Source organism: Heterocephalus glaber, unplaced genomic scaffold (assembly GCF_053883595.1).
Source record: "Heterocephalus glaber isolate CG9 unplaced genomic scaffold, H.glaber_assembly_v1.0 deba00001532, whole genome shotgun sequence".
Lineage (NCBI taxonomy): Eukaryota > Metazoa > Chordata > Mammalia > Rodentia > Bathyergidae > Heterocephalus > Heterocephalus glaber.
Window position 1 is genome coordinate 28,746,457 of NW_028258330.1, and position 26,009 is coordinate 28,772,465.

Sequence of the window (26,009 nt, forward strand, 5' to 3'; positions counted from 1 at the left end):
ATGGGCTATTCTAAGGAATCTGGAACCTGTGGTAGTAAGAAAAAGCCACTGAAAATTTCATCTTTTAAAACTGAGGTATACATTGTGTAAAATGTAGTCTTAATGTACAGCTCAGTGAATTTTTATGTATGACTAGATCCATGTATGCTACACAAAGCAAGACAGAGAATATTTCTAGCACCTGAGAAGGCTTCTTCAAGCCCTACTGTACTCAATTCCCATTCCCTCCAGAATTCTGACTTGTATCACTAGAGATCTTTTTGCCTGTTACTGTCATTGAGATATTTTAAGCTATGGAGGAGGAGGATACAATCAATTTTATGCACTGAAAAGATGCCCTGGTAGTCAGAAGGATGGAGGAAGGATCACAGCTGGGAAAGACTGAAAGCAAGCATTTAGAGAAATGGAAAAACACACTATCACAGAATTCATGGGAGAAGAGGATACATCAGGATACAAAGATGGAGGCAAGTAGGTGAAGGAGATGGGTTTATAGGTAAGTAAGGAAGATGAACAACCTAATACTTGAGTCTTTTCTCTGTGAGAAATTCAGTCATGATGGGGTGAACACGATGGAGTATAAACACAAGGCTTGAAGAGAGAAATAAAAGTCTCAAATATTCCCTTTGGGGAACCAGGGCATGCTGGGAAGACATAAAAGTATGGCCCAAGGTTACTGAGGATTGAGCTGAAGCTAGAGACCATAAATGTGTACAACTGTAAAATGCTGGCATTGGATGGAGACTTTGACATCAACTAGTTTGGTGATCATGTTCTCTTTTTTTTCTCAGCTTGCTGGGAGTTTCTAAAAAGACGATGACAATGAAGCAATCTGACTGCCTCTACTCACGATTCAACAAGCACTCCTGATCCCAGTGGCTATGACTTCTAGGCCAGTGGTGTCTGGTGGGTGTGAGCCAAGACCTGATCAGTCCAGAGAGCTGGTGCTGCATTTCCCGCTTTGGTCAAGGGAGGGCTCCACGGTACAATTAGGACTCTGACATCCTTGAGTGAATCCAGCCTATTGAGCTCCAAAGGAGCTGGTGAGGAAGGGCACTGCTGGCCTCCATGAGGTTTCTTGGGGAGAAATCTCCTGGTCTCTGTGGTTCCAAGAAGCCAGGGGAGGGAAAATACTCATTCCTAGCCTCACTGGGCTAGGAAAATGCCTGCCACAGATGCCACAAAGCCTGGCCCAGGACTAATGACCAGCTCACACACTGGTCCCAGGGGCTGCTTGCCATCCCCTGCCTGAGGGACTGGTGGTTGGATTAAAGAGTAGGAATGGAAGGTAACTGCTTAATGGGATCCTGAAGTCAGAGGGAGGAAAACCATTTCAGAATTCCTTGAGGTGGTAAATCTTAAGATTAATAGGACTTCTAAAAAAGGAGACAAGAATTTGAATGAAAATAAGAAGACCAATTAAAGAAGTTCAATTACAGGACAAAGATATTTCCTAGAACTAAAAACACGATTTTCAGGTCCGGCGTGGTAACACACACCCGTAACCCCAGCACTTGGGAGGCTGAGGCAGGAGTATTGCTGTGGCCTTGAGGCCAGCCAGCCTGGGCTACCTAGTGAGTTCAAGGCCTAGCTGAACTACATAGTGAGACCATGTCTTGAAACCAAACCAAACCAAACCAAAACACAATTTTCCACACCAAAGAAAGTTTAGATGATGAAATAACAACAAAAAAAGATGGCTAATGGGCCAGGGATTTAGCTCAGTGGTTCCGCCGCCTGCCTTCCAAGTGGAAGGTCCCAAGTTCAATCCCTGGTAGCAAAAAAAAACCAAACAAAAATGATAGTTAATTACTGAGACCCAGCAGAGCCATCTTAAAACTCTGAGGAGGAATACAGAGATGGAAACTGTGCTTGGAAGACAGAGGCAGGAAAACAACATGTGAATAACTGGGAATTTGGAAGGAGAAAAAGGAACAACACATGGAAGGCTAAAGAAAACAAATACCTGAAACATTTCCCTTAGCTGCCAGAAGAGTTATCTGGATATTGAAAGTCAGAAGATACGTATCTAGTCACATTCTGATAAAATTCCTAAACTCTAAAGATGAAAAGAAAAATCATATATACTTTTAAGAAGAAGCAACTTATGAAAGAAAAAGAGATCAGCTTTGCACTCATTTCCAACAATAGATGCTAAAAGACAGTGGAACAGCACCTACTGACTGTAAATACAGGATTACGGCCCCCAAACCTTATATCCAGCTAAGATGTTCTCCTTCAAGGTGGAAGAACAACATGCAAAGATTTAGAGGAGGCATCACCCATATAACCTACCAGAGGAAGATACTTGAGAAAGGAATCTGTTCAAACAGAGATCTAAGATGGGAAGATGAATGAAAAGGGCAACAATGATAATTTTTTTCTTTTAGCCTCGAAAACTTTCTTTATATAAAATGTTTAAGTGGAAGCCCAATACATAAAATACACAAAGTCAGGTTTCTTGTTAAGGCTGGGGTGAAGGCAATGGCCTGGGGTCTGCATTTCTTATTCACCTTAGGAATTTCATAATGATAATTTGGGACCCCTGAGTGGTAGATCACAAACTAAGCCCTCAGACTATACAACAAAAACTGTTAACTGAAATAGGAACACAGCATTCCACAACTGAACTCATCTGCTTTTTCTACTGTATTTCCTTTGTGATTTATGGTCCTTACTTAAAATAGAAACCTTAGAACTTTTGTCTTCTTTCACGTCCCTTTAATCCTACCATTTCCTATATTTCATCAATTCTCCTTCAACACCTTTTAAATCCACTGATAATGATAATCATGTATTCCATGTTGGGTCAACTGCAACAGTTTTCTCTCTGGCCCCTTGTCTTATATGTCTGCCCTTCTAGAATTCACATTTCACATTGAAACCTAAGTAATCTTTCTAAAACAAAGTCTAGTCATTATTCTCTATGTTTAAAATTCTACAACTGCTCTCCACACCCCATGTAAAGCACAAACACCTTTTTACCAATGCTTACAGGGCCCTTTACCTTTGGCCTATGCCCATCTCTTGCTAACCCTACTGTTCTAGTTTTACCACTGAACTCTAAACTGCAACCATATAAAATTATAAAACTTGAAACTTTCTAAACAAATGATGCTAGTTCACATCTGTTTCCTTTCTCTTACCATGGTGCACAAATCTATTACAGTATATTATTAGTATATTACATATATTATTAGTATGTATTGTGTGTCTTAGAACTCTTTGAGTGTAGGGGCAATCCTACACCCAGAAGCATGAAGAACACCTGGCACCTGATAAGAACTCAAGAACATCTGTACAGATTCTGCTTTCAAGTAGGATATTACTATATCCTACTTGAAGCAGGTCAACACTCTGATGACCAGAAAAAGCCAAATAATTTACAAAAAAACTTTACTGAAAGCATCTAATACTTATGGAAGCAACATGGGCTAGCTGGACCAATAGTCTGGGGGAGGGGGGAGAATATCCAGAGTGAGTCAACAGTCAATAGGTGTACACCCCTCCCCCTTGGTACATTTGCTGATTCTGGACATGGGCTCCTGATCAGGGAATGGCCGTCAATGGGGAAAGAGAAACCACAATGGTCACAAGGGACTGGACAGACAAAAATGTAGTTGGTGGGTCTCAAAATACAAAACTTCTGGAGAAGGCTGTAGTTTGGGACAGAGATATCAGTATATATTTGGTGTTCTGCAAAGCTGAAGTGACAAAACTGGAGTTCTGAGGGACTTAAAATGTGGTTGATGCTTCCTCAAGACGTTTAGTAAATTTTGGAGCTATGTGAAATCGTAGGCTCAAGAACTGAGCTGAATACCTTGGAAGGGCAGAATTGACTCTCCAGTCTTTCAATTCCAGGTAAATAAAAAGCCCATGAGGCTCTTAAGTGAAAGCATTGGAGGATTACAGTCTAACAAGGATGAACCAGTATAGGTGTGAGCCTTCCTAGGACTGACAGCAGTGAACCAGAGCAATCCCTGATGAAAATGAAGCAATCAGCTTCCCAATCTGTTAACCTAGCAGAAGCAAGGTGTAAGGTATAAGCAAAGGTTATCTCTCTGGTGTTAAGATAACATATAGAACCACTACGATATTTTTATATAATACCTTGTACATAATAATAAGGTTTTGAACATGAAAAGAGTCAAAACCTCATAAATGAAGGGCTGGGGATTTAGCTCAGTGGCACCGTACCTGCCTTGCAAGTGCAAGGTCCTGAGTTTGATCCCCAGTACCAGAAAACAAAAAACCACATGATAATCAGAAGGAAAAATAAAGGATAATAAAAGCAGACCCACAGACAATCAAATATTAGAGTTAACAGTCAAGTCTTCAAAAATAAATGAGATTAATATTGTCAAAAAACAGAGGAAAATTATTTTTCTTTTAAAGTAACTTCTACCCTGAGATGTTATGCATTCTGTCTTCATTTTAACAGGTGATTTGAGGATATTACAGTTAAACTAGAGAATTTCAAGAATTCAAGGTGTTCTGTTTAACATGAGTTAAACTGAACTCATTTAGTTACACTTAAAAGTTGATTACACAGTTATTGAATCCCAAGATTATAGTTTCTTTTATTTCTAGGTAGATTTTTACTTTTAAATATGTTCAATCAAAAACTTTTTGGTGGCATAAATTGTGACTCTGTTTTGTGACATTTTTTACAAAATGTCCTCTATATACAATTATTATTCTTCAAAAAGCTTTTCTTTTTGTAGTGCTGGGGATTGAACTCAGGGTCTTTGCACTGAGCTAGCTACATGACCATCCCTTTTTAATTTTTGAGACAGAGTCTTGCTAAGTTGTCCAGGCTGGGCCTGAACTTGATCCTCTTGCCTCAGCATCCCAGAATGCTAGGGCCAGAGGTATGCATGATCATGTCTGTATTCATAAGCCTTTCTTTAAAATAAATTGGAAAATCTTTCCTTTTTTGAGTAGACACACCAAAAGAAAAAAAAAAGGACAAAGTAAGTGAAAGGATAAGCAATTTCACCCATAAAAGTGGTCAGAATCTATGAGAAAAACAAACACCAAATGTATATCCTAGAACTGAGAAATACAGTATCTACTGTAAGGGACTTAGCAAAAAACAAGATTAATGATTTGGAAGACATATCAATAAAAAATACCCAAATTCAAACAAACGAAAAAGGAAGAATGGTAAATACAGATGATAAAAGACATGTGGACTACACAGACAGGCCTCATTTGAAATAAGCCCCAGAAAATAGAGCATAATGCAGAAGCAATAATAAAAAGTCCAAAATAAATGAAAGACAGCAACCCACAGATTCAAGAAACTCAGCATAACTTAAGTTTCCCAATTAAAAAAACACACACACAGATATATTTTAGTTATTCTGCTAAAAACCAGATAAAGAGAAAAATCTTAAAACCAGTGGAACAAGACTGGCAAATGACTTCTCAAGAGAAATGACAAAATCCACAAGTCATAAGAATATAGTCATAAGTTGGTACTCAACACACTTTGATGTGAAAATTTTGTCCTGGTACTCATCATTTGTTTGGGACTCCACACATAAGCTAGAACTTGTCAGTGTCAATTGCCTTGTGACTTGGTACCCTTTCCAGCCAAAACAATTTGTTTGGTACGCATCATTTTTGGCACTCACCACACTTCATGGAACCAACTAATGACAAGCTCTGAGGTATCTTTAAGGTACCAGAAGAAAATAACAATCTTGAGTTTTATACCCTACAAGAACATCTTTCAAAAATTAAAGTATGGCTGAGGGTGTAGTTCAGTGGTACAATACTTGCCTAGCAGTGTGTGAGGCCCTGGGTTCCATCCCCAGTACTGCAAAAAAGAAGGTAAAGATGTTTTAAGAAAAAAAAATGGAGGAATTCACCGCTATCAGGGCTACACTAAAGGAAAAAATAAAATGAGAAAAATGAACCTAGATGCATGGACATACTGGCAGGAATGAAGAAAATGGAACAGGTCAATATAAAAATATTAACTGTATAAAACAATAATTATGTCCCATATAGTGTAAGTATATATAAAACTAAAACAAAAGGCAATAAAAATGCACAAAAGTAGGGAGGGGGAAAGAGTTAAGTGTTCTAAGAGTGTGATAGCATCAGGAAGTGTTAAAATAATTTGTATTAGACTGTAAGATGCCAAGCTGTTGAAATCTGTTGGACAATCTCTAAAATAATTATACAGGAATATCTATCTAGTAAGTTCACAGGGCAGTAAAAATGGAATATTTTTGATTAATCCAAAAGGGAAAAATGAGGAAAAAAGAAAAACTTATGAGCCAAACAGAAAACAAACAATAAGATAGTACACAGAAGCCCAAGTAGAACAGTGATTACATTAATTGAGCCGGTATATGCACACACACACACAAAACCCCCAAAAACATTAATTCAGAGTTTCTCAACAGTAGCACTACTGATGTTTTTGGACTGGGTAATAATTTGTTGGTGGAGAGCTGTACTGTGCATTTTAGAGTACACAGGAGCATCTCTGGCCTTTAGATCTTGGCTATCCATCTATCCAGTATGTGCTCTTAGCACTCCCTCAGTTGTGACAATCAAAAATGTCTCCAGCCATTGCCAAATATCCTGTGGAGTACAAAAATCATGCATGAACTAGAATCACTGGTAGTCAACATAATCCCAATCAAAGTTCTGACAAGATTTTTGTAAAACAACAAAAAAACAAAAAAAAACCCCATGATGATTCTAAAAATTTTATGGGAATCTAAAGGACCTAGAAGAGCAAAGAAAATTCTGAACAAAAGGAATGAAAGTGAAAAACTTACAGTATCTGATTTCAAGATTTACTGTAAAGGTACAATAATTAATGTAATTATAATAAATAAAAACAGATCAATGGAAAAGAATAAAGTTCAGAAATAGAATCACACATAAAGAATCCGGATCTAGATATACACACCTGACAAAAGTGACAATAAAATGGGTTGGGGGAAAGAATGGTCTTTTCAATTAGGGGTGTCATGTTACCTGTCTGTCCATATTAAAAATTACACAGTAGGGCCAGGGATTTAGCTCAGTGGTTCTGCCAGCTGCCTCACAAACGCAAGGACCCAAGTTTGATCCCCGGTACAAAAATAATAATAATAATAATAAAAAGTACACAGTAGTATCCCCTTATTCACAGTGGAATATGCTCCAAGACCCCTGAATATATTGCTAAAACCATGGATTGTACCGAAATATATATATAATCTTTTTTTATATATATGATTAAGTTTAATTATCAAATTGGCAGTAAGAGATTAACAATAAAATAGAAAAACTATCACATATTATAATAAGAGTTACATGACTTTAATCTTTTTCTTGAGAGAGTCAGGTAAAATACTAGTATTTTTGGAAGATGGTCGATCATAGAAAACAAAATTGTAGGTAACAGGGAAGCACTGTATGTAGGTATGTATATATGTGTGCATATATGTGCATGTATCTTCCATCTACTTAGATTTCATCTGACACTAGTTTTAAATGTGATACGTAAAACAACAAAGCTTTCCAAAGACAACAAAGAAGACTATTTTTGTGTGCTTGGAGTAGGCAAAGATACCTTAAACAGATACATAAAACCAAAAGGATAAACTAAACACCATTAAGAGTAAGAACTGTTCATCAATATACACTATTAAGAGAGTGAAACCGCAACACATAATGTGAAGGAAAATATTTGCTATTTATCTGATAAAACACTCATATCAAATATATAAATAAAATATATTAAATAATTTAAAAAAACTATTAAGAAAACGACAATCCAACAGAAACATGAAAAAAAGACTTGTACAGATCACAACAAAGGTTATCTAAATGTCAATCAACAATGAAGGAATATTCAACATAATTAGTCAGAAAAATGCAATTAAAAACTACAATGAAATACCATTATACATCCACCAAAAGAGCTAATTAAAAAAAAAAAAAGGCAGGTGTGGTGGCTCATGCCTGTAATCTCAGCACTTGAAAGGTTGAGAAAGGAGGATTGCCACGTTTGAGCCCAGCCTGGGCTACACGGAGAGTTCAAGGCCAGCCTGAACTCCACAGTGAGACCTTGTTTAAACCAACCAACAAACAAAACCCCCAAAACAAACCAAAAACCAAAAACCAAGGAAAGGAAGTTAGGTGTTGGCCAGGATATGAAGCCACTAGAACTCTCACTTTATGCTGCTGGGAGTATAAATTGGTACAATTAGACTGGAAGTCTGGCAGGATCTATCATTCTAAAGGTGAACATATGCATGCCCTATTATCTAGCCATTCCATTCTCTGACATGTATCCAACAGAAGCTTACATGCTTTTCAAAAGAATACATCTGGAATACACCATCTACAATCACCCTAAGTCAGAAACTATCCAAATGCCCATTTACAGTAGAATGGATAAACTATGGTATATTCTCTCCATGGAATGCTATATATTGTAGATGCAGATTTATCATAATCAGAGATCTAAAGAATGTATTAAGGTTTAGAAATACATAAATTAAGCAAGACAATATAACACACTGCTACTTTGATATAACTATTAAAGGCAATCATATAGCTTTATGGGATGACCATGAAATCACACTTGTGTGACAATATGTCAATTACAGAAGGAACTGTTTAGAGATTTAGAACCTTAGGAGCCCTAGATTCTATTCCTATAAATAGTGCAACCCTGACTAAAGTGGTATTCCTACAAAATTTAATGTTTATAAAACTAATAGCGACAGGGGAAAGTGTTCTGGGATGAGGCATGCAGAACAAAATCAGTCTCTGGTTGAGTAGAGAAAATGATCAAGAGACAGTAAGTGAAGAAAGTTAAGTGAATAAACATAAGTATGAATAAATTGTTCTTCAGTTAGTGGCCATCTAAACCCTAGTTTAGTGGACCCCCACTGTGGTCCTGAGATGCAGCCACTGCAGAGGTGGCAGGAAAGATATGCAATTGGAGAATATGAATAAACTCATTTCCTTCCCAAGTCCTTCCCCCTACTTTCTACCTCTTTGTGTCTTGTCACAGAAATGAGCTATTTAAAATTCCTAGGCCATGTTGTACAGGTGATGAAGATAAAAGAAACACTGTCCAGGATAAGGTGTTATATTTTAAAGACACTTAGAGGACAAAATGGTGGCTCATAAGATATTCACTGTATTATAAAGCAAGAATTGAAAACTGGGAGAGAAGTATAGAATGAATACTGACAGAGAAACACTTGGTAGCTAGGTAGGAAGGATTTGTATTGAGGTGGGAGGACTATACGTCTGGGGCTGTGTGGGAAGGCTGCTCAAGGTAAAAGGCCATCAAAAAAAAAGAAAAAGAAAAAAAATGGGGCAGGGGATTTAGCTCAGTGGTTCCACCACCTGCCTTACAAGCACCAAGGTCCCAAGTTCGATCCCTGGTACCAAAAAAAAAAAAAGCCACCAGAGCACAGACCAGAGGGGAGAAGAGCATAGCACCTAATACAGGCCAAGAAAAGACAAATATGGCATCCTGGCACATGAGCCAGGCCTCACCCTGGGTGATATTCTGATAGATCCTGTGCTCGTGGGTTCTGCACTCACTGTTCTCACACATATCCTCATGGTTTGCTCCCCTCCCTCTTTCAGGGATTTGCTCAAACAAATCACTTCTGAGTGAGGCCTTCCCTGATCATCCTTATTAGAAACTCCATTCCACCTTCACTCCTCCCTACCCTGGAGGAGTTATCACCTATCTCCTTTTCTGCCTTTTAAAATTTCCTTAGCACCACCTGTCAAAACAGCTTATCTACCTGTTGTTTATTTTCTCTCTCTTCAAGGGAATATAGGCTCTAGGAGGCAGAGATCTTTGACTGGCTTGTTTTTTAGTTCCAGCATAGAGCAGGTATTTAATAAATGCTTAATTGAATTAATAGCTGTATTCTAAGATCTGGTTCTCTCATTGGTAGAATTTTGATATCAGCTATGCCTGAAATGGATTCTGGGTAAAAACTACCATATTTATCTTCTCTTGGGGTGAGTATTCTTATAGGTAGTTTATCCATTAAGGGAGGATCTTATTATATCCATTTTTGAGGGCAATCACAGTTCTAGATTTTGGCTGTACCCTGCCCCACTTTTAGGTTTCCAAGGTAGAGACGGAGTAAGCGTGAGAAAAAGAATTTTATGACCTGGTTCTAGTTCTGAGTTTTACAGTATCTGGCTGTGTAATTTCCATAAATTTTAGCTTCTTCATCAAAAAATAAATCTGATAAATAAGATGATGTGCAAAACTTTCAAGTCTGAATGATCAGCCTATGGAAAAGAAGACTGGGTATTGACTCCATAGATGGGAATTCACAACTGCCAATACAAATTATTGAGAGAGGTTTTTGTTGTTGTTGTTATTGTTCAAAATATCCATCACATGACAGTGTTTCATGTACATAAATTCTTCACCCATAAGCTGAATAGCCCAAGGCTCACAGGTTAAGTGATGCCCACATGGTGAACAAGTGTCAGACATGAGATTCATCTCAAACCTGACTCACTCTAAAGGTTGCATGTACTTTTTCCACTATACCAGAGCTTCCTGACCTGGCTGTTTATCAGAATCAACGGGAACAATTTAAGTTCAGATTCCTGGGTTCCAAACAAGAGCTAATGAATCAGAATCTATTTTGAGGTGGGGCAGGTATGTTTGGAAATCTATGATTTTAAAAGTTCACAAGGTCAGTCTTATGACCAGTCAGGTATAGGAATCCTGCAACAGGTATATTCTACGTACATCGAGAAGTACTTATTCAATACTCCATCTGGCAGCAGCATTCAGAGCATGCTGAAGACTGCTGTCTTTGGTTAAAACAATGAATTTATTTGCCTCTCTCCCCAATCACATGGTGTACTCTTTTAGTGTTGCCACTTGCTGTTTTTCTGTATCTGGTAGCTTTGCCAAGCACTTCCCACTCACTCATGTTTAATAAATAAGTAAAACAGGCTGGATAAACATTAAACCTTCAGTATTCTCTGAAGAATGTTTCCTTAGCATATTCTATGTTCCACACACTGTGCTAAGCTCTTGAAAAAGGAAGGGAGATTAAGAGTTAACCAGCTCTTTGCCACATCTATTGTGAGAATAAAAACCATTCTCGCAGGGACTCACAGTCATTGTGACCCAGGGACCCAGAGAAACCCAGTGAAGAGACTTCAGCACATAAGAGTAAAACTCAGTATTCTTGAAAAGAAAAAAGGCTCCAAGTTGACAATGGTGGGGAAACAAAAAGGAACTGGCCACCATGCACACTATCTGTAATCACTTAAAGAACACGACCAAGGGTATTATACTGGGCTTCCATTACAAGATGAGGTCTGTGTACGTTCACTTCCTCATCAACATCATTATTCAGGAGCATGGGTCTCTTGCTGAAATCCAAAATTTCTTGGGTGAAAAATACACGCACAGGGTTTGGTTGGACAAATGTTGTCTATTTAGTATCTCAAGCCCAGAGAGATGAATTAATCCTTGAAGAAAATGATATTGAACTTGTTTCAAATTCAGCAATCCATAATGAACAAGAATATCAGAAATTTTTGGATGGTTTCTACGTTTCTGTAAAAGTAACAGTTCAGCAGGCTGATGAATGAGATATAAGAGTTATCCGGCTTCAGAAACAAGATTCTGGATTGTAAGACCAATTTGTGATATTTTAATGATGCAATAAATTATTTTTTTAAAAAAAGTTAACCACACTAACCTTGCAATGGGGCAATGACTACAGGACACTAAGTACACACATTAGAATGTAAAGTGCCAGAAGTCACAAGGTTCACTCTTTGTTTACAACTGTCCTCTAGAGAATACTTTAAAATGTGCCTTGTAATACACTAATATTATGTACTCATCCCCTTCACTGGACAGGAAGTTTGGTAGGCAGTATATTCTACAAAAAAGTTCCTAAATTAGAGAAGACTGCAGAAAATATATGCTAAGTACCAATCGTCAGTTCCTTTTCTTCCCTTTATCCCCTGGCACTGGAAATTAGGATAACTACTCCAGGTGACTGATGTGTGTATATATTTATGTTTCTTCCATTTATTTTGTAGTTAATATTTAGATTAATAAAAATTATGATTATTTATATATAAATACATACATACACAGACAAAAATAGAGAACTTTTGCTTCCGGTGAGATGGAATAGAAACAGATTTCCTATTCTTCCATTAAGTATAACTCAAAACCCTAGACATTAGATATAAAACAGGTGAAGACAAGAAAGTAGAAAGGTTTCTCATCACCTGAGGAATGACATGGTACTGAATTCCCTGGGTTTTCTTTCTGCCTCATAGATCCAATTCTTGGAGCCAAAGAAGTTGGCAACATGGAAGCAACAGAGTGCAGACACAAAAAGGCCCAGCAAAAATTTGTTCTCTCTCTAGGAAACGGCGGCCTGGCAAGACAATAAACCTAGGACAATACTGTTTTATTCTAGTCAAACACCAGAGAAAAAACTGTGGCCCCACTCACATTAGCAAAGGCTGATTGGGGAGCCTAGACTTTCACTCTCCTGAGGTTGTAATGAGGTATCCCCAATACTCCTGACAGGGTTTGTGCCTGAGGCTAAGTGGAAAGATGGAATTCCATCTCCCCTGCACTTTCACCTACACACACACACACACACACACACACACACACACACACACACACATACACGTTCCTACAATGTACTGTCAGTGGGGACCACAGGAGGAGCCTGAACTGCCACTCTCATTTGTCACTGTGAAGGACTCTTTTCCCTCTTTCTGGGTTGGTGTCAGGCGAGGCCTTCACCATTTCCCAATCGTAAGGCGATCACTGTACTGCCGTGTAAGTGGAGACCAAGTGGGAAGCTGGAACACCCACTTCTAACCCACAGTAATGGGGAGCCCTCCTTCTGGGTGTTGATGGAGACTGAGTGAGGAACCTGGGCTTCAACCTTTACTTGGCAGTAATGAAACAGGCCCCCTTTCTCTGATACTAGGAGTGGTGTTAGAGAAAGCCAGGCAAAACAGAAGACTTAACTATGATCCAGAGTCTCAGAATACAATACAGAAATGTCCAGGTTTCAGTACAAACATCACTCATCAGACTAAGAACCAGAAAACACTCAAGCTGAATGAAAAACACAATTTCAAGACATGTCAACACTGAGATGACAAAGATATTAGAATTATCTGATAAAAATATTAGAGTAGCTATGATTAAAATGTTTTCATGCGCAATTATAAGCATGCTTCAAACAAATGAAAGAATAGAAAGCCTCACACACAAAAAAAAAATTTAAGGGATTTGGAACCAATAAATTCAGTAGCAAAAAGCTCAGTGGATGGCTTCCATAGCAGAATGAAGGGGAGAGAGGAAACCACTTGTGAGGTGTAAGCTAAAACAATAGAAATGACTCAATCTGAACATCAGAGTGAAAACAGACTGGGAGGAACAACAGCAAAACAACCAGAACCTCAGGACCTGTGGGATTCTCACAAAAGATCTAAGAGTGTCAGAAGGAGAAGAGAAAGAAGGCAAGGCTGAACAAATACTCAAGGAAATAATTGCTAAAAGCCTGCCAAATTTGACAAGAGAAATCTATATACTCAAAAAGTTGAGTGAATCTGAAATAATATAAACTCAAAAGAAATCACACGGCACATCATTAAATTTCTGGAAACTAATGACAAAAAATCTTGAAAGCTACCAGAGAAAAATGCCTACAGGGGGAAAAACCAATTTATATGACAGTAGATTTTTCATCAGAAACCATATAGGCCAGAAGGAAGTTGCACAGTAATTATCAAGTGGTGAAAAGAAAATGAACTGTCAACGCAGAATCCTATACCCAGCAAAAATGTTCATCAAGAATAAAAAGGAAACCAAGACATCTTCAGGTGAAGGAAAAAAAAAAAGAGAATTTGTTACCAGTAGACTTAACTGTAAAAGAATGGTTAAAGAAATTTCTCTAAACAGAAAGGAAACGATTAGAGAGAAAGACACACACACACACACACACACACACACGCACTTCCGAATATCAAGGAGGAAGGACAAGGAAGCAAAAATATTGGTAAATACAAAAGGTTTTCCTTATCCTCTTTTTTTCTTTTTTTTTTTTGGTACCGGGGATCGAACTCGGGTCCTTGCGCTTGCGCAGCAGGCGGCGAAACCACTGAGCTAAATCCCCGGCCCTTATCCTCTTGAGATTTATATATTGCATTTGACAGTTGAAGCAAAAATTGTAACACTGATGTGGTTCTAAATATACATTAATGAGATTTTAAAGACAATTATAAATGGGGGAAGGTAAAGAGATACTATACTTCATTAGAACTGAGAAAGATAAGGCATGCACATATAAGATAATATATGGTGAATCTTTTAGAGCATGTGTGCCATAGGTTTGCCACCAATGATCTAGAGGAAGCACAAAAAATTACAAAGAGATATACTAAAAAACATTGTAAGTAAACCAAATGAAATGCTAAATGATATTCAAGTAACCCACAGAAAGGCTGTGAAAAAAAAAAGCAGAAAAAAACTAAAATGGCAGACATAAACTTTACTATATCAATAATTATATTCAATGTAAAAGGTCTAAAACACCAATTAAAAAACAAGAGATTGTCAGAGTGGATTTAAAAACATGATTTAACTATAGACTGTCTACAAAAAATTCACCCGACTTAACAATATAAGTAGGCTGAAGGTAAAAGATGAAAAAAGATATTTTCATGACAACATTAATCAGAGGAAAACAATAGTAGCTGTATCAATATCAGACATAGATTTCTGAGCAAAGAAAGGTACCAAAGATAGACATTTTATAATAATTAAAAGATAAATCTAATAAGAAGATACAGCAATCCTAAAAGTATATGCATAAAACAGCTGAAAAAATATGTGAGACAAAAGTGGAAAAAACTGAAAGTAGACAAATCCACAAGTATGACTTTAACATTCTCTCAATAATTGATAAAATAACTAGAAAAAAATCAGCAAGGATATTAAAGAACTCAACACCACCATCAACCAACAAGATCTATGGCAATTATAAAACATTCCACCCCAAACAGCAGAATATACATTCTTCTAAAAGTACCCACAGAACATATATTAAGACCTAACATATCTTGGGCTATAAAACAAACTTCAACAAATTTAGAAGAATTAAAATTGTACACAGTATGTCCTATAACAATGGAATTTAGCTTGAAATCACTAACACAGAGATAACAGGAGAATCCTCAAATATCTGATAACTAAACAACACATTTCTTTTTTGTACCGAAGATCGAACTCGGGACCTTGCACTTGTGAGTTAGGCGCCGGAACCACTGAGCTAAATCCCCGGCCTAAACAACACATTTCTAACTAATCCACTGAACAAATAAGAGGCCTTAAAGGAACCAAATACCCATAGAAATGAAGGAAAATGTAAATATTGTATAACATTTTATCAAAATCCATGGTGTGGTGGATTAACTAATGGTCAATTTGAGTGGGATGCCCAGCTGAACTCAGTCAGTGTGGTTCTGAGTGTGGAAGACCCACCTGAGGATTGTCACCAATGGCATAAAAGGAGAACTGGAGGGGAAGATTGTATGCTGTTCATTTTCCTGATACAAACAGCCATGGCCGTTCTCTGTCGTCAGAGGAGCTCGGGTTCTCGCTGTTGGCAGGGATGGCTGCTATTCTCTTTGGGGGAGCGATGGTCTTTGCCTTGAGCATCACTTCTGGCTCCAGTGCAGATCCATCAGCCTTGTGGCATAAATCCTTCACCCTGCCAGTGCAGGCTTTCTAGCTTCCACCACTGGCCTTTGGGCCTTCCCAGTGCAGATCCTTGATACGGACTTGCATGAGACATTGGCGTGGGCTCTAGGCCCTCGGCTGGACTCATGTGGAACATTGCTGTGGGATCCAGGCCCTTGGCTGGATTCTTTGGGTGTCTAGTGTGTGGACAGATCTCTTGCACTCCTCTATATTTGACTTTTGGGGTGAATATCATAAAATAATCCTATAAATTATGTGTTCTGTATTAAATCTATTCCCTTAAACCACTGACTACAATACATGGCTGTAGCACAGCTAAGCTGAGAGGTAAATTTACAGTACTGAGTCATCTATTAGAAAAAAGGGGAGGGTCTCAAATAAAAAATGCCAACTTCTACCTCCCACAAACCTAGAAAAAGCAAAATAAACCTAAAGCAAGCAGAACAAAAATAATACAGATCAGATCAAAAAGTAATGAAATTAGAAAATAAAATCAGTGAAACAAAACATTGTTTTTTTAAAAACCTCAATAAAATAGACAAACTTCCAGCAAGACTGATGGAGAGATGAGTGAGAAAGAGCAGGAGAAAGGAATATCATAAATTACCACTACCAGTAATAAAATGGCGTAGCACTACAAACCTTGCAGATATCAAAATCACAATGTGGAGCTGGGCATGGTGGTGTATGCCTGTAATCCTAGCCCAGCACTCTAGGTGGCCGAGGCAGTAGAATAGTAAATTTCAGCCCAGCCAGGCCAATGTAGCACCTTATCAAGACCGTCTCAAAATAAAAACTAAACAATGGGCTGGGGATATAGCTCAGTGTGAAGGCTCTGGGTTCACTCTTCAGTAGCTCCCCTTCCCCCAAGGATGATATGGACTCTGCTTGCTAATGCATGCCTGTAACACTACCTACTTGGAAGACTGAGGCAGGAAGACTGAAAGTTCAAGGCCAGCCTGGGCAAATTAGCAAGACCCTGTCTCAAAACAAACAAACAAAAAGGTCTGAGGATATAGTTTATTAGCAGAGTGGTTGCCTAGCATGCACAAGGCCCAGGATTTGATCAATAACACTGGAGAAAAACAAAATAGAAATTCTCACGAAAAAGAATGCTATATAGGGCCAGGGATTTAGCTCAGTGGTTCTGCTGCTTGCCTCACGAGCGCAAGGTCCTGAGTTCGATCCCCGGTACCAAAAAAAAAAAAAAAAAAAGAATACTATATAAATTTAGTCTGTTTTTCATTACTATAAGGAAATACGGCTGGCAGACCACAAAGAGGTTTGCTTTGCCTATAGCTCTGGAGGTGCAAGGTCTAGAGGCTATATCAGGTGACAACTTTCCTGCTGGCAGAGTTCCCCAGGTGGCACAGGGCACTTCATGTCTAGTCGCGTGCTCATCTTATAAAATCACTTCATTCATGGCAGCTCCACTCTAATGACTTTTAATTCTAGATCATTCCTAAAGGCCTCACTCTATACGTCACAGTTGGATTAAGTGTCTACCCTCCTAATACTTCACAATGGGTACTGAATTTCAACACATGAAGTCTTGGGGGACATTTAAACCACATCCAACCCATAATACACACACAAAATGCTTAAAACACAAACTACCACAACTTACTCAACATGAAAGATTATTTGAATAGCCTTATAACTCTCTTTTGTTTGGTACCGGGGATCAAACTCGGGACCTTGCGCTTGTGAGGCAGGTGCCAGAACCACTGAGCTAAATACCCGGCCCTAGCCTTATAACTCTTAAGGAAAATGAATGTCATTTAAAACTCAATGAGAGTAGGATAGAAAGAGAAAAGGAATCTTTAGGCCCATATGGTTTCACTGGCAAATTACACCAAACATTTAAAAAAGAATTAACAACCAATTCTGCACAATTTTCTCTACAAAAAAGAAAAGGAAAAAACACTTTCCAATCCATTTTATGAAACTAGTACTACCCTGATACCAAAAGCAAAGACAATATAAAAATTAGACAAAATACAGATGAATTTTCCTCATGAAGATACATACAAAAATCCTAAACAAAATATCTGGAAATATAACTCAGAAGTACGCAAAAAGAATTATATACCATAATGAAGTGAGGTTATTCCAAGGATGCAAGGCTGACTCAACATCTGAAAATCAACTAGTGTAATTAATATTAAAAAGCTTAAGAATAAAAGGCACATAATCTTAACACTTCCATCTTTCAGACCTCTAGATGGTGGCATATTCTAGACTGAGTTATTTGTAATTATTTCTGGTTATGACCCCCTCTATCTCTAGACCAGATCTCTCCCTTGAACTCCAGACTGACAAATCCAATTGCCTGAATCATCTGTCTATACAGCTGGCCCTCTGTTATCTGTGGGTCTCACACCCACAAAGTCAAACAGCCACAGAAAAAAACACTTGGGAGAAAACCCTGGTAACTCTACTGAACATAGACATTTTCCTTGCCACTGTTCCTAAACAATACATACAACAACTATTTACATTGAATTAGGGGTTTTAAATAACCTAGAGATGATTTAAAGGGTATAAGAAGATGTGTGTAGGATATGTGCAAATCCTATGTCATTTTATATACAAGTCTTGTGCATCAGTGGGAGTTTGATATCTGTGGGGTGTGTGTGTGTGTGTGTGCCTGTGTGTCCTAGAACCAATGATACTCAATGATGACTGTACTTGGACAGGCATTTCCAACTGGACACATCCAAATCCAAACTCCAATCCTGCTCTTTCTGTAATTCAGCAAATCACAACTCCATTCTTACATTCAAACTGCTTAGGCTAATACCCTTGGGGCCTTCTAAACTCTCGTCTTTCTTTCACACTCAACCTATCAGCAAATCTTGTTCTTTCTCTAAAATTTTCACAGAATCTGTCCTCTTTTTACCACCTCCTCTGATACAACCTTGGTCTGAGTCATCCTTTTACCTGGGTTATTACAACAGCTGATAAATTGGTCTTCCTGCTACCCTTGTACCATGTCTATTTTCTACTTAACAGCCAGAATCCTCTTTTGCTCCAAACTGTCCAATGAACCCACATTTCATTTAGAGTAACATCCAAGTCCATATTATTGCCTCCAAGTGCCCATGTGATGTGGTGCCCCACTACTCTGAGCTCATTTCAAGTCACTCCAATCTTACTATTCTTTTTTTCTGTTCCTCTAAAATGCCAATAATGGTCTAAACTTAGTTTCCCCTCTGCCTAGGATAGCTTGTGATTTGTTCTGATTTCTTACAGGATTTTGATCAAATGTCATCTCATCAATGAGGCTTTCTCTGACTAGCAAAAATGTCAGATTCCTATCTGCCCACAAATAATGCACTGATTTTTATTCAAGGCACTTACCACTTTCTGATTCATTTTATTCTTGCATGTTTTCTAACCCAACCCCCCATAAGCTTCCGAGGACACAGATATTTGGTCTGTTTGCCTAGAATAGTGCTTCAGATAAAGGTGTTCAAAAATTATTTGCTAAATGAATGAATTAACCAATGGGTCAGGAGTAACTATGGATAAGTTATTCATCCATGTTTCATATTTTTTCATCTTCAAATAGTGATAATAACACCCATCCATAGCACTGTGGTAAGAATGAAATAGAAGCGTAGCTGGGCACACGCATGTAATCCCAGCACTCTCAGGAGGTTGAGATGAGAGGATTGCCCAGTTTGAGGCCAGCCTGGGCTACTTAGTGAGTTCAAGGCCAGTGTGAACTACATAGCAAGACCTTGTCTCAAAAAAACGAAATAAAACAAAATGTATGTAATGTGCTGAGTACACATGACTTGGCATAAATGTGCAAGTATATGATAATGTTACTTAACACTGAAAGATGGTCTAGGTGTGTACTCAAAAACCCTAGCTTACAATCATGACTAGATATTGACTGGAATTTTAGGCTATTTGCCTCTTTTAATTTACTCAATCAACTATGAATCAAGTGCTAGAGTAAAAGGGATGGCTTGGATGAGATCTTTTCCTCAAATCTCAGTTATGTGATCTTGGGTAGGTCACTTAACCTCTCTGAGCCTCAGTTTCCTCATTTGTTAAACAGAAAGAATATAATAGCTACTTTATAACCTTTGTTATGAGGATTAAGTGTGGTATTATGTGGAAAGTATTTAGCACATAGCACTCTCACTATGTTAGCTATGGTTATGATGATTCTAGTCTGGATGAAGGGTAAAAGTACCTAAGCAAAGAATGACATTGCAGTAAAAGCAAAAACAGGCATCAGGAGGGCCAGGGATTTACCTCAGTGGTGCCGCAGCCTTCCTGGAAAGCTCAAGGTCCTGAGTTTGACCTTTGTTACCAAAACCTAAAACAAAACAAAACAAAAAACAACCAACACGGGCATCAAGAATGCCTCCAAAGCTGGGGCAGGCCCACAACTAGAATGTTCAACAGGGATCAGGAAATTTTAGAATTCTGTAATGTCTATGAAAAACTAACTCCTTATCACTATACCCATAGCAGTTAGAAAATTTCTCTGCTGATTTGACAAATGAAATTTAAAACTCTTAGCGAATGAGATAAGGGTTTAGAGTCTCAAAGAGAAGTCAATGGCCGCACAGGGAGGGCAAAAACAGATGATTCTCTGAATGAAGCAACCAAGAGCCAAGAGCATGAGACTGCACAGTAACAGATTAAACATCCTAACAGGATATTAGAGGGTGGTCCCAGAGACTGAGGAGGAGCTCAATAGGTGAGAAAGGGGGACTCATGTTTGTAGAGAGAGCGAGAGCCAAGGAGTGGAGGTGTGACGAGGGCACGTGAGTGCCTTGGAAGACGCAGAAAGGAGCTGGGGGAGGGGGGCAGCCGAAGAGCAGGACATGTACATGTGGAGGAAAAGTGTCGCCTGAGGCCGGCCTGGTGAGGGAGGAAGTCCCCTCCCATACCAAGGTCATGATCTCTCAGGCTCAGTGTCCCCTCAAGATCCCCCTCTAACGGCTCGCAGCTGCTAGGCTCCTTCTTGTTCCCGCCACTCTTCTCTTACCTCGTCTTCCAGCCTTTCCCTCACTCTCCCGCCTCCTGCAAGTCGCCGGAAGTGACGCTCTAAGCAGCGCGCCATAACGCGCCAGAAAGGTTCTGCGGCCGCGGGAGAAAGGGATCCGGTGAGACTCATTGCGCCGGCGTGCAGGCTTGAGCGGTCAAATCTCCTTCCGGGCTTGGGAAACTGAGGTCTTTCTTTCTGTCTTGCTTTTTCAAAGTGCTCTGAGCGAGGGTCAGAGAGGCCACCGCTTCCAAAGCAACGTTTTCCTACAGCTCCGACTCCTCTCGGTGCCCAGCTACTCCGGCCTTTGCCCTTTAACCTCGCTCTCGCGGCGGGGTGAGAGGTCGGGTGGCCATCTTGTGCGGGGGACGCGGGCGGCTGTTACTGCAGAGACCCATCCCCTCCCCCGCCTTGCACACCTGGCCATCTGTCAGTTGCTAAAGAGTCCTGCAGTCTGTCAGGTAGGGCCCGGGACGTGTGCGGTCGCTCTTCTCATTACACTGGGCGGCCTTGGCCGCTCTTCGCCGGGCCTCTCCACCGCCACTATGTCTTCCTTCTCCGAGTCGGCGCTGGAGAAGAAGCTCTCGGAGCTGAGCAACTCTCAGCAGAGCGTGCAGACTCTATCTCTGTGGCTCATACACCACCGCAAGCACGCAGGACCAATCGTCTCTGTGTGGCATCGCGAGCTCCGCAAAGGTAAACATCCCCTCCTGCTCCCTTGAGCCCTCCCACTCCCCAGACCCTTGTGGTTTCTTAATTGAGCCTTGCGTTTCAGTCTCGCGCTTCTGAGATGGGAGACAGTGTTATCTCTCATTTTTCGAAGTAAGAAACACCCGTGAAAGGTATAAGGTGCTTGTCTGAGGTTCTAGGGACTAGGGTTCAGATCCTCAGACTTTCAAACTGTTTTCCCCTCAGGCTTCTCCCGACACTTGCGATTACTGTTGTCTTTGCTGCATTGGGCACCCGTACTGTTAGGCGTCAGGCCCTGTGCTGGGCATTTGGAGTAAAAGCCAGAGGGCCCTGGAGTCAGAATGGCTTGATCGAGTACCGGCTTAGCCACTTGCTAGTTAAATGACATCTCCGAATGCCTATGTTTTCTCTTTTGTAAAACCACAAGGGTAGCTGCCACTTGCAAAGCTTTTTACTCCTTGCCAGTCGCTATACTTAGACCTTTGTGTATATGTACTCGCACTCAGTCCTCAGATCAGCCTTAGAAATTTACCTGCCATTGATTTCAGGCCCTATTCAGGATCTGACAGACATTCATTGAACTCAGCCTGTTTTGTGCAAGGTACCATGTTGGACACAATAGCAAGCTACCTCTGCCAACAGCCTAGAAGTTAAGCCCGACTTTGACACTTACTGATCCCAGCAACTTAGCCTGGCAGACCCTTATTTCTTTATCTCCAAAATGGAGATGATAACTGATGTAAACTACCATTATTATGTGCCAGGTACAGTACTAATATCTTTACGTATGTTGTCGTTTTTTAAATTCTCAGAGCCTTATTGAAGTAGAAACTTTGCAGATGGAGAAAATCTGAAGGTCAAATACACAAATTGTGATGAGAAATAAACAGTGATCCAAATGAACATTTAACATGCTGTTGTGCACAGTGTAGGCATTCAGTCCTGTTGAGACGGGACTGTTGGTCAATGTGAGGCATGGTTTTTGCCTTCAGGTTTCTTATAGTCTGGTGGAAAAAGGTGGGCACCTACGTCTGCTGATATCCTGATGAGTTTCTTAATGGAAGGCTGAAGAAATGAAGCTCAAAGCCGTTCTGGACACCCTATATGCATTGGGCCCATTATAGTGTAGGAAGTGACTTCATATGTGTTCTCTGCTATCTCTGATGTCACCCTACTTTACAGATAAGAAAACTGAAGTGGCTAAGTGGTATCTACAAGTCCTCTGAACTTGTGAGGCTCAGACTACATCAGGCTAGTAGATGCCAAACTCCAGGATTATTTCAGAAGACCCAGTTCTAGCTGTCTCCTAGAAACCCCCAAATATGATGTGCTATACTGAGATAGGGATCCCCTCAGGTCTCTGGACATTTGAGAGGTAGAACCTGGAGCTCCCAGAGCCTCCTTCATGTGCCCCATTGTGCTATTCAGATATTTATAATATATCTGAGGTGTGAAAAAAAATGCAAATTGCCTATTTGTAGAATCTTACCTGGTAGGATCTCTTTGATCATCTTGAGATTGTCGAAGTCCGTCTCAAATGTCACTTACCATCTTGACTCCTCACTTTACCTTCTGAGTTATTGAAAAGTACAGTGATACCTTGGTTGTCAAATGGCTCCAAACTCAAACTTTCCACTACTCCAACAGCAAAAGTTTGAAAAAAAAAATGCTTAGTGTTTGTAACTTTGCTTGATAGTCTAATCGAAAATCCAACTTGAAAAAACCTGTATGGGCCAAGAGTGAGTCTCACTGGGGACACAAAGGGGTGACACTTCAGTCTAAGTGCCACTGTCACCCAGACAACATATTGTGCTTGTGTTAGTAAGTTAAAACATTCATCATTGTGCTTTTCCTTTTTTTCGCACTTTATTTGCATTAGATATCGTAACAATGGTTCCAAAGAAAGTTAGTGATACCAACAGTAAAACTGAGAAGAAAACTGAGGACTACAAGTTAAAGAAATTAGTGTGAAATTTTTTGTCCTGGAAAAGTGAATTTATAAGTGTAATTTTTAGTGCTCAACCAATTATTTGTTTTTCCATTATTTCTTATGGGAAAAATACGTTCAGTTCTTGAATTTTTCAGTGTTCAATCACGAATTTGGGGTGAATTGAGTTCGATAACCAAGGTATCACTGTAATAGAGTACATTCATTAATGAAGCTTCTTATCCCTAATTTCATGATAAAGGCTTATGTTGTAAATAGGCTAATATTTTTTTTTTTTTTTTTGGTACCGGGGATCGAACTTGGGTCCTTAGCTTTCGAGGCAGGCGGTGGAACCACTGAGCTAAATCCCCAGCCCAAATAGGCTAATACTATTTTCATTTTTATAGATAAGAAGATAAAGATAGAGAATAAGTGATTTTTTCAGGGGTATATACAAGGACATGAGCCCAGGGCTGACTGATGGCCAAAGCTTGTGCTTTTTCAAGGATCCAGTGCCTCTATGTGCTTATGAAGCCAAGCTGGTCAGCTGATACTGATGCTTTTGTTTACTAGAATTAGTTACTGCCTACCACCCCATCATTCAAACCTAGCATTTACTTCATTCTTTCTTAGTTGTTTTCTTTTTCACTAGAATGTGGAAGGGAGAAATTTGATCATCTGGTTTTTCTGTAATGCAACGGCATTTAAGATAGTGCCTATTACACAGTTTAAAAAGTTTAGGAGTGAAATTGTGGTCTCTGATATCATTTTCATGTTTGAATAAAGATCTAAACAGCACTGCTTAATACCAACTTTTTGTAACAGTTTTAGTGTTTTATATCTGTGCTTTCCAACAAGGCGCCACATGTAGCTTTTGAGCACTTAAAATGTGTGATTAAGAAATTAAAGTTTTAAATAAATACAATGAAATTTCAGTTCCCAAGTTTTACTATCCACAAGTCAAGTGTTTAATAGCCATATGCGGCTAATGGCTACCATTTTGGACTCTGTAGAATTAGAATTCTTTTTCAAGCATCAAAATGCATCTTCCTCTAATATCCAGGCTTCTTTCATGAATTGAAGATGCCCCCACACTATAGGGGAAAAGGATTTTGTGTCCTTATGTTCAAATTGACTAGCCCCTTACTTTCTAGTGCACCCTGAGATTTTAAAAGTAGGTACTTTGTATCTATTGTGAAGTCATTTTCCCTGAGATATTCACTGAGTTACTATCAAAATACTTGGGAGATGTACAAGAATTACTTTTTCTGACATAAATACTACTTTCCTATGTCCCTGATTGTTTTCTTTCCATTTTCTAGGAATTATTTTTAATCTAGTCCTTTAGATTTGGTTCGAAGTACAGTTTCTCCTGCCTTTATGGAATAGCTTGGTGACCATTGCTCTTAAATGATCTTAGAGGCATAATTGTATTGTGGCCTGAATGTATTTAGACTTCTTTCCCCCAAAATTACTTTTTTGTTTTTGTAGTACGAGGATTGATCTCAGGGGCTCTCTACCATTTAGCTACACCCAGCTGGTCCCCCCATTTTTTTGAGACAAGGTCTTCCTAACTTGTCCAGGCTGGCCTTGAACCCTCCTGCCTCAGGCATGTGCCACCATTCCCAGCTCCAAAAATTACTTCTAAGACTTTGTATAGATGTCGAAACCAGCCAAACAAGTGAAAACTTTTGCATTGCCAGTTGTTTAAACTTTGCTTAAGTAGTTGTACCAGTTTGGAATGGACATAGGTGGAGAGTGAAAGGATTTACTTTGTCATATTGGAAGTCATCTGAACAAGTTGTCACCCAGGGTTAGGGTAGAGGGATATGTGCATGTATTGTTGACCCTGTGTTTCAGTGCTTTGTACACATAGTGCTTATATTGACCATTTATGATGTTGATTATAGAGGATCCAAGTTTTATTCTAAGTAAACCCATATAGTTTAGAGGTCATGAAAATTAATTGGCATTGTAGACAGTGAAAACCTTTGCTCTCTATCCTGTTAGATACCATATTTGTAATTAAAAATACCTCAGGTCTTGAGTGTCCAAATTGACATTTTATAGTATGAATTCTAGGTTTTTAAACATAAAGTATATGGACTTTATGAAGTTCTGCATAGTCAAATTTGCCTTATTTGAGTTCTCATTTATTTTTGAGTCCACTAGCCTTCATACTATAGACTTGATTGTTTTACTTACTGCACCTTTAAAAAATGCCTTTTGTCATAATTGTACCTTTGAAGCAATAGCATGGTATGCCTATGGATATTTATTCTTGCTTTTGTGTAAAAATTAGAACTTAAAGATAGCTCCAGGTTTCTGATATTTTTATCAGTTCACCATCTAACCTAGGTTATTACCAGAAGGTTAATACAGTTCAGGCTATCCATATTTAATTTTATGAGCATTTTAAGACATCAGTTTAAACTGTAATGTGCTTTTAAAATCTTGTTTTTAACTTGGCTTGTTCTCCTGTAGTTACATTTTTTTTTTTTTTTTTTGGTACCGGGGATCGAACTCGGATCCTTGTGCTTTTGAGGCAGGCGCTGGAACCACTGAGCTAAATCCCCGGCTCCTGTAGCTACATTTTAAAATGTCAGATC

General features: G+C 39.1%; 2 protein-coding genes and 1 pseudogene across 7 annotated transcripts in view; 2 read left to right on the top strand and 1 right to left on the bottom strand.

Moving 5' to 3' along the window:
• The window catches only part of Tti1 (TELO2 interacting protein 1), a 71,598-nt gene extending 50,673 nt beyond the window's left edge, over positions 1–20,925 (bottom strand). For 3 of the 4 annotated variants that reach the window (XM_087188974.1, XM_021246923.2, XM_087188975.1), the window contains exons 1-2: positions 20,787–20,918; positions 20,045–20,108 (exon numbers count right to left, since the gene is read on the bottom strand). The gene's annotated coding sequence lies outside the window, so the exon portion shown is untranslated. Of the gene's footprint in view, positions 1–20,044; positions 20,109–20,786 lie in introns of all 4 variants that reach the window. The other variant, XM_004867790.4, reaches the window with a different exon arrangement.
• On the top strand, positions 8,768–11,616 carry LOC101699329 (large ribosomal subunit protein uL6 pseudogene; annotated as a pseudogene).
• Positions 20,860–26,009, top strand: part of Rprd1b (regulation of nuclear pre-mRNA domain containing 1B) — a 56,818-nt gene continuing 51,668 nt past the window's right edge. For 2 of the 3 annotated variants that reach the window (XR_206216.3, XM_004867787.3), the window contains exon 1: positions 20,860–21,479. Coding sequence is in view for 1 of the 3 variants with exons in the window: in XM_004867787.3 (XP_004867844.1) it covers positions 21,329–21,479 (151 nt within the window). In the remaining 2 variants the exon portion in view is untranslated. The remainder of the gene's footprint in view (positions 21,480–26,009) is intronic. The other variant, XM_013066708.3, reaches the window with a different exon arrangement.